At 48.3% G+C, this 12,645-nt stretch overlaps 1 protein-coding gene across 1 annotated transcript in view; it reads right to left on the bottom strand.

The window, feature by feature from the left end:
• Window positions 1-1,986: 1,986 nt before the first annotated feature.
• The window catches only part of TOX2 (TOX high mobility group box family member 2), a gene marked incomplete at its 5' end in the record, with an annotated part of 168,446 nt that continues 157,787 nt past the window's right edge, over window positions 1,987-12,645 (bottom strand). Inside the window, 3 exons of the mRNA XM_084217682.1 lie at window positions 1,987-3,160; window positions 9,973-10,103; window positions 11,911-12,318. Of these exons, the coding sequence (XP_084073808.1) occupies window positions 3,124-3,160; window positions 9,973-10,103; window positions 11,911-12,318 (576 nt within the window). The 3' untranslated portion in view covers window positions 1,987-3,123. The remainder of the gene's footprint in view (window positions 3,161-9,972; window positions 10,104-11,910; window positions 12,319-12,645) is intronic.

Here is a 12,645-nt window from a genome sequence, read left to right as displayed (position 1 = left end):
GGGCAGTGGGATGTTGTTGGATATTCCCCATTTCTGTGGGAACCCCCTGGGGCAGTGCTCAAAGGGTTAACAGCACCGAGATGCTGCTGCTGAGCTGTGTTAAACCCCTTATTACACCCCACAGCACTGCTAATGACGTGTTGATCAACCAAAGTCAATTAGTCAGGGCTCTCCCTGCTCCTGCCTCTTCACATCCCTGTCCATCATTAGCCCAAAGTCAGGGAATGCCTGCCTTGGTCCTGCCCCTGCCCTGCCAACCCTGCCCCAAAGCTGCCCCAGAGCCTTCTGAGGAGCCAGCCAGTGCTCTTGGACTGGGACTGGGAGCTCCACACTCATCCTGCCCCAGAACACCAGCTCTGCCTTTGGGGCAGCTGGAGAGGAGGTGAAGGGGAGCCAATATCCTTCTTCAAATATGGAAAAAAATTACTGCAACAAGGAAAGCAATAAATTCTTCCCCGTGTTCAAAAGCAAGGGATTTGCTTTGTAGGGAGAGAGATTTGGGTTATCTGCCTGGAATTTAAAGGTTTTTAAAGGGGGTTAGGCACACAGGCAGGGTTTAGGGAGAGCTCACCCTGCCCTGAGGCTTCCTGAGACCTGGGTACTGAATTTTCCAGTGCTGTTAATAACAGAGCAAGGGTTCAGAGCAGGGGGAAGCTCCCCCAGCCCCACCAGCCCTGCCTGCCTGGGGCCCCAGGTCCTGACCCTCCAGGCTGGGCTGAACCCCTTTATTGAACTGGATGTGTCCTTCCAGCACTTGAAGAGGCAGGTAAAAATGGAGAACAGCTAGCTGGAAAGGCAGAGAGTGACAGAACAAGTGGGAACAGATTTAAACTGAAAGAGAAGAAATTTAGGTTGGATACTGGGAAGGATTTTTTCCTTGTGAGGGTGGGCTGCCCCTGGATCCCTGGAAGTGCCCAAGGCCAGGTTGAAGCACCCTGGAACAGTGGAAGGTATCCTGCCCATGGCAGGGGGTGGGATGGGATGGGCTTTAATGTCCCTTCAACCCAAACCCCTCTGTCTCTGTCTCTGTCTCTGTCTCTGTCTCTGTCTCTGTCTCTGTCTCTGTCTCTGTCTCTGTCTCTGTCTCTGTGATGGTGGATGGCAGGCTCAGCTCCCGTTGCTTCCAGCTCCATGACAATTAGCCAACAGCTGGAATACCATTTAAGCACAGCTGCCATCATGCAAATTTAGAGATTAGTAGGGATTAAAGTGCTTTGGAAAGCCCTACAATTTCTCATTAATGCTCTGGGCTCTCTAATAGCCAACTGCCCTCCATTGCCCAGATGGCTCCACACGCCCAGGGCTGGAGATGGGTCACTGTGCCCTCCGTGGTGCCCCAGAGCAGCCCTTGGACAGAAGCAGAGGCAGCCCTGCAGAAAGGTAGGGAGGGGGCCAGAAAGCTGTCAAAATGTGGTTATTGCTTGGCACAGTTGCCCCTAAATTGGCAAGGTCACCTTTCAGTGGCTCCCTGGGGTGCTGCCCCACAAACCTCCTCAGCCCCCAAAGGGCTCCAAACCCACGGCCACGGTGACCCAAAGGTGACAGAGCTGGGATGGACATCATGGGTGGCACCTTCCTTCAGTGGGGACAAACCACAGGCACCTGGTGGCACCAAAACCCCCAGTGATGATCCCTTCTCCCCAGGCTGGAAACCTCCTCCCTGTGATTTCAGTGTCTCAGGGCCACTGACCTGCCACACACACAAAGAATAAATCTCAGAAGCTCTCCCTGGAGGAAATCCTGTCTCCTTGCCATGATAACTCCAGGAAGGTTTTCATAATATTCTATTTTCCCTCCTTATTTTAATCATTGCATATCTTAATATGAAATTAATTACTTTGATACTGCAGAGTGAGAAGAGGATGGGGCAGGTGAGGATGTGGTGGGAGAGGAGAGAGGGTTGGAAAGCTGGCCACATCCAGGATGTCCCCCAGAAAAAGGAGAGACTGCTTCAGCTCTACTTTTCATACGTTTTATTATAAAGAAAGGTAAGATAAGCATTGTGAACCGAATGTGCCAGGTGCTGCCAAAGCAGCGCCCTCAAACAAAATAAAAAATAAAAAAAAACCCCGAAAATGCACCTTATGAGAAACTGTAATTATGCTCTCTAATTTTTCATAAATAGACAAAAATCATTGTCAGCAATTTTTTAAATAGATGGACATATGGCCGGAAAAAAATAATAATGCCATACAACATGGATATAAATTGTCCATTTCTTGCTGTACAAATAATAGAAACAAGTTTGGCAGGCTTTTTTTGTTGTTTTTTTATACACATCTCCCTTCTATGTATAACTAAAAAATGTGCTACAATTAATATAAAATGCTTTTACTATAAAGTAAACTACTAATTTCTTTCACAAAAAAATCTTAAAGATGTCTTTAGCACAGCTCTAAAACACTTAGTAAACTACTTACAACTATCCAACAAATTATATTTTCATGATCTCTTTCACATTTGTCCTCTCATAGTTTGCCTTCTGCTCTCTCCCCCACCTACCTAGCAATAGTTTTTATTTATTTTTGTAATTTTTTTTTGCCAGACCCTCCAAGGCCTTTGCATGTACAATATTCACACAAACTTCACATTTTCTTGCACAAAGTTTAGTGCTGTTAGCAAGTCAAAAGAGTGCATCCTCCTACTGAGCTGGCCTAATGCTGCAGGACACCAGACCTGGGTTTATGCTGCATCTAAAAGCAGTTCACTAGGAAAATAGTCCATAGCTAAGCTGATGGCAAGCAGAAAAACGGTGTCCTTAGTTTAACTTCATTATTTTTTTTGTTGGTTTTGCACTTATTTTATTATTTTTATTTGAATTTTCTCTCTTTATTGATTTTTTTGTTCTTTGCGATTTACGAGGTGGGGTATTTTTTGGGGGGGGGGTGGGGGGGGGAAAACTTCCACAGAAAGTAGACTTAATTTTTTTTTTTTAGAGTTCAAAAAGAAAAGGAAAAAAAAAAAAAAAAGAAAACTGCTCTTAGAGCCTGGAAACGAAGCCAGCGCCGAGGTGCGGTGGCAGCCGCGCCGCCCGTCCGACCCGCTCGTGCCTCCCGCGGGGGCTGGAGCATTGACCCTCTCAAGTGTCCTTCTTCTGAGCCTCCTCCCAAAGGGTGCTGAGCCTTAGGTGAGGTAGAGTGCCTTGTCCCTTGGCAGCATGCTGTAAGAGAAAGCAGAGGCAGTGAGACAGCAGGGAAGGGGCTGGCACAGCTGGCACAGCTGGCACGCGGTTTGTGCCACGCCGTGGCTTTCAGGGGGATGCCCTTTTCATTTTTACCTTTTTTCTTTCATATTGATGCCTGAAGTTTTTAACTTTTATATTTTCCAGATCCTGCATTAGTGTATAACTCTGAACTGCATGCAGAGTGTCAGTAAGCTCCCTTCACATTGTGGTCAGACAGAACAATCCTTTTCCAGATGGGAACCAAGGGCATCATTGCAGCCTCGTGCCCAAAAGGGACAAACTAAAGTGAATTGGGGAGGAGCAAACTGGGGGAATGTGACTTCATTACCTGGAGCTGTAATTGGACAATTAACCCCTGATATGCAAATAGACCAAAATTATATCTGAAAAACTTGTGACTTTTATCTCTCTTGGGTGTAGCCTCTGCCAGGCTCTTGCACTGCCCAAGGTGTATCCTTTGAAGGCCTTTAATAAATACCTACTTGATTATTTAACTCTGTCTAGCCTCTAGGTAGCCACACCAAGGCATCATCCTCAGTCCAGGCACTGAGGAGCAGAGGATGCTGTGCCCAGCTCAGGCACTGAGGAGCAGAGGATGCTCTCCCTGATGCCTGAAGTTTTTAGCTTTTACATTTTCCAGACCCTGCATTAGTGTGTAACTCTGAACTCCATGCAGTGTCAGTAAGCTCTTCACCTTGTGGTCAGACAGAATCATCCTTTTCCAGATGGGAACCAAGGGCATCATTGCAGCCCAAAGGTACAAGCTAAAGTGAATTGGGGAGGAGCAGACTGGGGGAATGTGACTTCATTACCTGAAGCTGTAATTGGACAATTAACCCTTGATATGCAAATAGACCAAAATTATATCTGAAAAACTTGTGACTTTTATCTCTCTTGGGTCTACCCTCTGCTAGGCTTTTACACTGCCCAAGGTGTATCCTTTGAAGGCCTTCAATAAATACCTACTTTGTTCTTTTAACTCTGTCTAGCCTCTGTTCTAGGTAGCCTTTCCAAGGCATCAATATGTTCTCTGTATTCTTTACACATATATTTGTAACCTGTTGTGTTAGTGGCTAGTTTTCCCTGTAGTTTTCCATGCCCTTTCCCTAGGTAGAAAGACAAAACATATTCCTGTCCTATCTTGGTTCTCCCTGGCAACCAAGGTGGAAAAGCAGCTCTTCAGACACATTTTCATCAAAAAAGCACCAGTCCTGTGAGAGGGAGGGGGAGGATTAGAAGGGGATTGACCCATGGGTGGGAATTGCATCACCACTTGTGCTCCTAATTGGTGCTTCTTGTCAATGATGCTAATTTACCAAAAGTATAAAACTGCCTGCATTCCCATGGGGGTGGGCTTTTCTGGACATTTTTCCATGACTGCCCCTGAAGGCTTCCAACAAAGACCAGCTTTCATATCACCTCCTATACTATTATCATCTCAAATGTGAGTGTTGTTTCATGTACAGGTTAAAAAAAGCATCAAGGGCACAAAACACAGGGTGGGCTGCACACAGAGGGATCACAGCAGGATCATTCAGGTTGGAAAACCCCTCTAAGATCAAGTCCAACCACACTGCCAAACCATGTCCCCAAGTGTCACATCCACCTGGCTTTTAAAGCCCCCCCAGGGATGGTCTTCACCACTGCTCTGGGCAGCTCTTCCAATGCTTGACCACCCCTGCCCTGCAGATTTTTTTACAAATACCCAATCTAATGAGGGTACCCAATACCCTGGTGCAACTTGAGGCTGTTTCATCTTGTCTGTCCCTTGTTACCTGGGAGAAGAGCCCAACCCTCACCTGGCTACACCCTCTGTCAGGGGGTAGCCCTGACCTAGCCCTAACCCTAGGGGGTAACCCTAACTCCAAGCCTAAATTTCAGGCTGTAGTTGTGGAGAGTGAGAAGGTTCCCCTGAGAATTGGATGCAATTTTATTTCTTCCTGAGTTTCACCTATAAGGGCTACAACATCAGATTCTTCCTCTGGCTTGGTGGGGCTGCAGGGCAGAGCCAGCTCTGGGGGTCCCTGTGGATCCCACCAGCAGGATGTTGGAATGCTCTGCCTGGGATCAGCCCCAGGGCCACCATCCCCTGCTTCACCACCCCTGAGGCTGAGCCAAGGAGGTTTAGAGAGCTAATTTTGGATCAAATGGGCTCATTCTCACACTACATAAGGAGAGCCCAAAGATGGAGCCCAGACACTCTTATTTTTTGGGACATAGTAGAGACAGAAGTGGCTGAAGTCCCTCTCCCCTGGCTGATGATCTGTGGAGGTTTTGCTCTGAGATTCAGGACTTTCAATGGGGTTTATCACCTGCACATACACAATGGAAACATCACCAGCTCCATAAAGACATCTGGGCCTTAAAAAGTGTTAAAAGTTCAAGTTAAAAGTCTTGGGAGGTTCTGGTGTGGGTGTGTTTGTGAGTGGAGTAATAGGGAAGGGGCAGACAGCAGAGCAGGGGTGGTGTTGATAGAGCTGTCTTCTGACAGAGTCAAGAGCCCACCCTCTCCTAATCTCCACATTTTATAATCTGCATTTAAAATGCACAGTCTTCCCTCCTGCACTCAGAAAAGATTTAATGCCACTGAGCAGCAGCGAGGTATTCCACTCCTAAAACGTCATTAATTTTACACAGCATGCTGCAGAGCATTTCCCAGTTCATGAAAAAGTATTACCATAAATAATTGAATCCAAACTAAGTGCAGTTGTGATGGGTTATCTTTGCCTTTTTATAGTGTTTGCTCATTTAGCTGCTGATTTAGAAAATTCCCCCCTTTGGAGAGGATCAGTTCATTGTTGTAAGGAATTAGGGAGGTTATAAATGTCTGGATCTAGTGAAATGTCTGGATCTAGTGGCTGGACATGGGTTTTTGTGCCTGGACAAGGTTTAATGGACAGTGCCCCATTTTTAGCCTAAATCAGAGTGGGAAGGGGGGGAAAAGTTTGCTAAAGGATGACAAAAAGAACCTAAGCCATGCCTTAAAACAAGAGGAAATTCATAGAAAGATGAATCCAGTTCAGTGTTATCCCAAAAATACCTAAGTGTGAGGAGACAAAGGTAAATCATAGAATGTTCTAGGATGGAAAGGACACAACCCCTGGAGAAGGTGTGGAGAGATTTGTAATCAGAAGAGAGATTCTGGAGAGATTTGTAATCTGAAAACAAGGCAGAAAAAACAAGGGAGGTGCTTTGAGGAGTTAAAAATGAATTAGGGATTAAGAAAGGTTTGCATGTGATTGTAAACCAAGCTGCACCTCTGGTGGAGGTGAGGCAGCTCCCTTGGAGAAAACCACTGTGGAACAGAGGAATTCAGTGCCTGGGAAAGAGCAAGTGCCAGAATCAGGCTGTCAGGTGAGGGAGACAGGGGACTAGGAAAGGAGTTTGTGACGTGGTGGCAAAAAAGCATTGAAATTGTGTGCTGCAGTCACTTGTGGGAAGTGATAGTCAAACACCAAGCAGGAGCTGAGAAATGCTCCCCATGTCTTTGCTCACAATCTAGGACAGCTTGGGCTTCAGCCCAGAAAGAGCCAGGAAAATTGGATGGAAGTCAGTAAGCACAAAGTCATTAAGAATAGGGAGAGCAGGAGGTAAGGAACATTTAAAACTCTTTCTCCAGCATGGCTGAGTTATGAATTAAGGAGTGGCTGCTCACAGGATCCCAGAATTTGCAGGGCATGAGGGAAGAAGTGTCATTTGATGGCATTTTAACTAGCAAGCACAGGCTGGGAAACAATAATCCCTACAGCAGTTCCCTTATTAGATAGAGAAGGACAGAGAGAAAGACAACCTTGTCAGTTTTTCAGAAGTTATCTGGATGACAAACACAAAAGAAAACGAGGCTTGGGAGGTTTTACCCCAGCCAACAGATGTTGGAAGCCAAAGAAATATCAAGGTTAGACATGAAATAAGATTCATAACCCAGCAGGGCTGTCTGTGTGCTGGGGAGGTTGGGATGATCCTCTCTTCCAGGAATCTGGGGCTCTGCAGCTGAGTCACATCCCACCAAGGGACAATCCCTTCTCTTTCCAGCCAGGTTTGCTCCTCACAGTGCTGCTTTATTTGCAATTAAGCTGAATGCACTTCTGAGGTTGAAATGGGCCATTACATGGTGCAGAGACTTCCCAGATATACCTAGGGCAGCACTGATGGACCAAACCCATGGGGACAACATCCCTTTATCACTGCTGTGCCCAAGAACTGCTGAGGCTTGGACCCACCCAGCTAATGGAAGGTGCTGTGGAGGAGCCCAATGACAACTTTCAATGTCACTTGGAAATTAGTACAAAGGGAACTGGAGAAAGGAGAAGAGTCAGGAAGATCATGGAATCCTAGAGTGGATTGGGTGGGAATGGGCCTTAAAGCTCATCTCGTTCCCATGGACACTTCCACTATCCCGGGGTCCTTCCAGCCACATCCAGCCTGGCCTTGGGCACTGCCAGGGATCCAGGGGCAGCCCCAGCTGCTCTGGGCACCCTGTGCCAGGGCTGCCCACCCTGCCAGGGAACAATTCCCTCCCAAAATCCCATCTAACCCTGCCCTGGTAGTGGGAAGCCACCCCCTCCTTGCCCCATCCTTCCTTGCCCTGGGTGAGGAGATCCAGATCATCTCTTGGCTTGTGAGCAGCCTTGAGGCACAGGAGCTGCAGCTGTCTGGGGCTGCTCCAGCTGCTGCAGAGGGGACACTGAGGCTGCAAATCCCAGGGCAGCAGGAGCAGGAGGTGAGGGCACTGCTGGCACACCAGGCTTTACAATAAACGAGAACAATCCAGCTTTGGGCACTGGCTGCCAGCAGCTGCTGTGCCTTTGGTCACAGGAGATGGCTCCTTCCTCAGCAGACACTGTGGCATTTTCAGTGCACTAAGCACTTTCTGCAGGACTGATCGCTATCCAGCTGAGTTCCTTGCTATTATCTACTCTAATAATTATCTGGAAGTCTCTGCATAATCTGTCTGGTTTTAGAATGACTTCTTTTCTTTTTTTCCCAGGAAGCTGTGATAAACCCATGAAATTTGATATTTCTGCTGTGACAAAGGCATGAAATGCATGAGCTTTGATCATGAATTGCATGGGCCCTCTGCTTACAGTGTGGCACTCCAGCCAGATGTCACAGAGCTTGTTTTAGCAACAGAAGACTCAGTCCCCACAGCTATAGGAACATTTCACCTGTCTCTGGAGTGCCCTGCATGGGACCAAGGCAGTGGGATTTGCAGAGGGAATCAAATGTTTTCCCAGCTGATCCCTTAGAAGTGATGCTTATTTCTAGGGGAATTCATTCCTGGGGTCTGCCCAGCACCAGAAATTGGGATCCATGTGCCACAGCCCTCCAAGCACCTTCAGCATTGTGCCCATGACATGTGAAGTGACTTTTACCATCAGGTCCTGGCCACATTCCCTCTTCCAGGCTGTCTGCAGGGACTTCAGGAAGGAGCATGCAAAGGTCAGAGCTCTCCATGTCCCTGAGCCCCTGGGGCAGGCAGACAGCAGGGATATTCTAATGGATCAGGCAGTTATTTATTGCCCTGGAAGAAATAAATGTCTGTACACTCTGTGCCCAGCCCAGCAGTTGTGAGTGCTCTGCTGGCACAGACAGAGCTGTGCTCTGACAAGCCTGGGAGCTGGTTATTATTTCTGGTGAAAGCACTGTGTTCCAGCACTTGAAGGAAATCAATCCCCCAACCATATCCAGCCTGCTCCCACAGAGAACCCCAGGAATGTTCTAGAGAGCACAACAGAGCCTCCAAACCATTTGAGCTGAGCCAAGAGCAGGGGGCAAGGCAGAGGTTGGAGATGCCTTCCACACACTCCCTGCTCCCCAGCTTTAAGACTACCCTGATATTTTCATTTACTGGGGATTTCAAGCAGCATTAAAGGGACCTTCACGCTGGCACATTCATCCCAGAGCTTGTAGGGCATAAGGAGGAGATGTGTGCAGATGTCAGTGGGGCTCTCCTGCATGGTGCAGGGGGATGGAGCATTGTGTGGCTCTTGGGAGGATAGAGGATTTGTACACCAAGCCCAGGAATGGTAAGGGTCCTGCTGGTAGAGACAATTACGGGAGCTTGTGGCCTCAGTGATAAGAGCAATTGCATTAGGAACTGAAGAACATTGCTTATCATAGAACCACAGAGTAGTCTGGGTTGGAAGGAGACTTAAAGCCTGTTTCAATCCATCCCCTGCCATGGACAAGAACATTTTCCACTGTCCCACGGTGCTCCAAGCCCTTTCCAGCCTGTCCTTGGACACTTCCACGGATCCAGGGGCAGCCACAGCTGCTCTGGGCACCCTGAGCCAGGGCCTACCCTCCTTCATAGAGAAGAATTTCTTCCTCACATATGATCTAAATGTCTTCTCTTTCAGTTTAAAGCCATTCCCCCTTGTCCTATAACTACCTGCCTTTGCAATTAGTTGTTCTCCAATGTTTTAGTAAGACTCTTTAAGCACTGGAAGGCCACATTGAGGCTTGCCCTTATGGACATGGCTGCTTTCTAACCTCCAGGAACCCTGCTGGGGGATTGCTCCAGAAAGAAATGTGTCTAACCCTCCCATGGAATGGAAATAAATAAAAAAAAAAAAGGGGGGAAAAAAGGACAACTTTTCCTATCCAATGAAGAATTTATCCATGATTTTTAAGCTACCTGCTTCCATAGCATCACTCCAGTGAGCCTACAGAGATGAGGGAGCCTTGAGCTTCCCTGCCACACATTTTAGGGCAGGCAGTGAGCTGTTGGTCACTGTCACTGCCACAGCCCAGGTGTGCATGAGCAATGAGCTGCTTTGTCTACTGGCCTGCAGTGGTTGACCCCACAGTCCCTGCTGGGGTAGTCGTTGTCCCACTCAGTGCTTCCTGGGGGGTTTGATGCACCAGGAGAACGGGGTCCAACACTGTTCTGAAACTCAGACGAAATGTGGGAGAAGTCCTGCAGGGTGGAGAGGAAAAGGAGGGTTACAGCGGCGTACAAAGCAGGAGAAGTGCAGATTTAATGATAGGGCATCATCACATTTACAGGCATTGTCCCCAAAAGCTGTCAGTTCAGAGCACAGGAGGAGCCCCAGGGACAGAGGGAGGTCCGAGCCCAGACATGGTGTCAATGCAGCAGCACATTTCACATCCCTTCTCCCTGCTCTTTTTGTCAGGATCCCCCTCCTCGGGGCTGGCAATGGCTGTGGAGGGCACACAGCCACAAAGAGCTTTGGGTTTTTTGCAGTCTGGCCACCAAAGCAGCGTCCAGGGCAGTGCTGAGTTCCCCACCCCAGTGCTCAGGAACAAGGGACAGCCACACAAGCAATACTGTCCCCATGAGCTGCCACCACTGGCAATTCTGCAAGGACACAGAGGGGCTGCTCCAGCTGAAAGCTGATCAGTTGTCCCCATTTTTTGGGGTGGGTTTAATTAAATTTATATCCATTAGGCAATGTGTATAAACCAGATTCACGATAGTTACCTGGCAAAGAACATGATTTTTTTCCAAAATACCCAAATTAGGGCAATGGGGGGGTATTTAAAATTTTTTAAAATATGTTATTCACAAACTATGTGGAATGAAGTTTCACAAAACGCTGCCCTCAGCAGCAGCTCCTTCCCCAATGAGTGAGTGTGAGGATCCCCTGTAACGCTCTCACCAAATCACAGAAGCCACTTTGGCTGTGCAGAGCTAAAGCCCAAGCCCTGTGCTGGAGAAATCAGGATCATTTAGGCTGCAGAAGACTCCAAGATCATTGAGGGCAGCTATTAACCCAGCACTGCCACCCCACCACTAAACCCTGTCCCCAAGTGCCACATCTACACATTTTTTGAATGTTTTCAGGAATGGTGATTCCACCACTTCTCTGGGCAGCTCTTCCACTGCCTGATAACCCTTTCAACAAAGACATTTTGTTTAATTTTCAGTCTAAGCATTCTCTGGCACAACTTGAGGCCATTTCTTCTTGTGCTGTCCCTGTTCCCTGCGAGCAGAGCCTGACCTGGGGCTGTCCCCTCCTGTCAGGGAGTCACAATGTGAAAAATGCCTATTTTATGATTGGCTTTTTGCAAATATTTAAATGAATATTATATGTGTTATGTTAGAAAGTTATGCTGTATTAATTTTTTTAGTAGTGTGTTAAATATAGTTTTAGGTTATAACAAAATGTTAAAATAGAAACTATGCATGTGGGATATTTTTTCTAAAGAGAGGACTCGCAGCGAGACAGCAGCCACAGGACACCTGAATCTTTCAGAGAAGGAGAATTTATTGCTCCATTATCAGAAGAAATGAACTTCTTCCTGCCTCCTCAGCCCTGAAGACGCTGTCAGGACTCAGGGGACGAAGCTGACACTGCCCAGACAGAATCCTGTGTGTGAATGGAATTGATGCATCATGGATGAGGTGTATGAATATGCAACAGGCTGTTGCTTTTAAGGGTTAATCCTCTGTTAATGTGGGTCCTTTTTCGGGCTTGTGCTGCCCAGAAAAGGTACCTGGACTCTCCCTAACTCTTTGTTTCTATTGTCTCACATTGTCCTAACCCAAATTGTCCACATTATTATTACTCTAATTGCATTACTACTTTTATAACCATTTTATTACCATTAAACTTTTAACATTTTAAAAACCAAGCGACGGGCGTTTTTCACACACAAAGTCCCTCCTGAGCCTCCTTTTCTCCACCCTGAACCCCTTCCCCATCTCCCTCACCCCTCCCTTGGGGAACAACCCCCCAGCCCAAGGAGCCCCGAGCACTGACCTGCTGGCCGGGCGGCGAGGCGTTCATGGGGGGCTGTACCTGTAGTGCCATGGGGGGGGACAGGAGGGGCTGCTGGGGGACCTGCTGCATGCTGAGGGGCTGGGGCAGGAGCGAGCTCTGCGGGTGGTGCAAGGACAGCTGCTGGTGGAGCGGGGGGCTGATCTGGAAGGAGGGCGGGGGGGAGGCACTGATGCTGGGCAGCAGGGGCTTGGAGGGCAGGGTGCGGGACAGCCCCGCGTGGGGGTGCCCACGGTAGCTCTGCAGCTCCGATGGGGACAGGAAGGAGCCCAGGCCGGGGTAGGGAGAGGATGCCTGAGGAGGCATGGGGTACATGGGCTGCTTGGGGGGGATCATCTTGGAAGGGGGGTTGCTCTGGGCGCTTTTCGTCTCCCCCTGGTCGGCAGAGCTCTGTGGGGAAACAGAGTGGGAGGTGGTGAGGAAGGGAAAGAGGAAATGTTGATATGCATCCCGAGGTATCCGCCAGTGCAGGTGAGCCCCCCATGGATCCTGCTCCTCTCCCACCTGGCCCATGAACTGCCAGCCCTGCAGCAGCTGGGTGCCCACAGCCTGGGTGCAGCGTCCATAGCTGGAAAATTAACCCCAGTAACTCAACTGTGCCTTTGGCAGAGCCTGGAGCATCAGGGGAAGGAACCTGATGCCTCAGGTTTGAGCTTTTATATTTTCAGATTCTGTTCTGCTTTACTCTGTGGGTCTGGGCTTCATATGAGGGGATGG

This window comes from Fringilla coelebs (genome assembly GCF_963513975.1).
Source record: "Fringilla coelebs genome assembly, chromosome: 18".
NCBI classification, from domain to species: Eukaryota; Metazoa; Chordata; class Aves; order Passeriformes; family Fringillidae; genus Fringilla; species Fringilla coelebs.
Note: the sequence above shows the minus strand (reverse complement) of the source record. Positions and strands in the feature narration are given on the sequence as shown.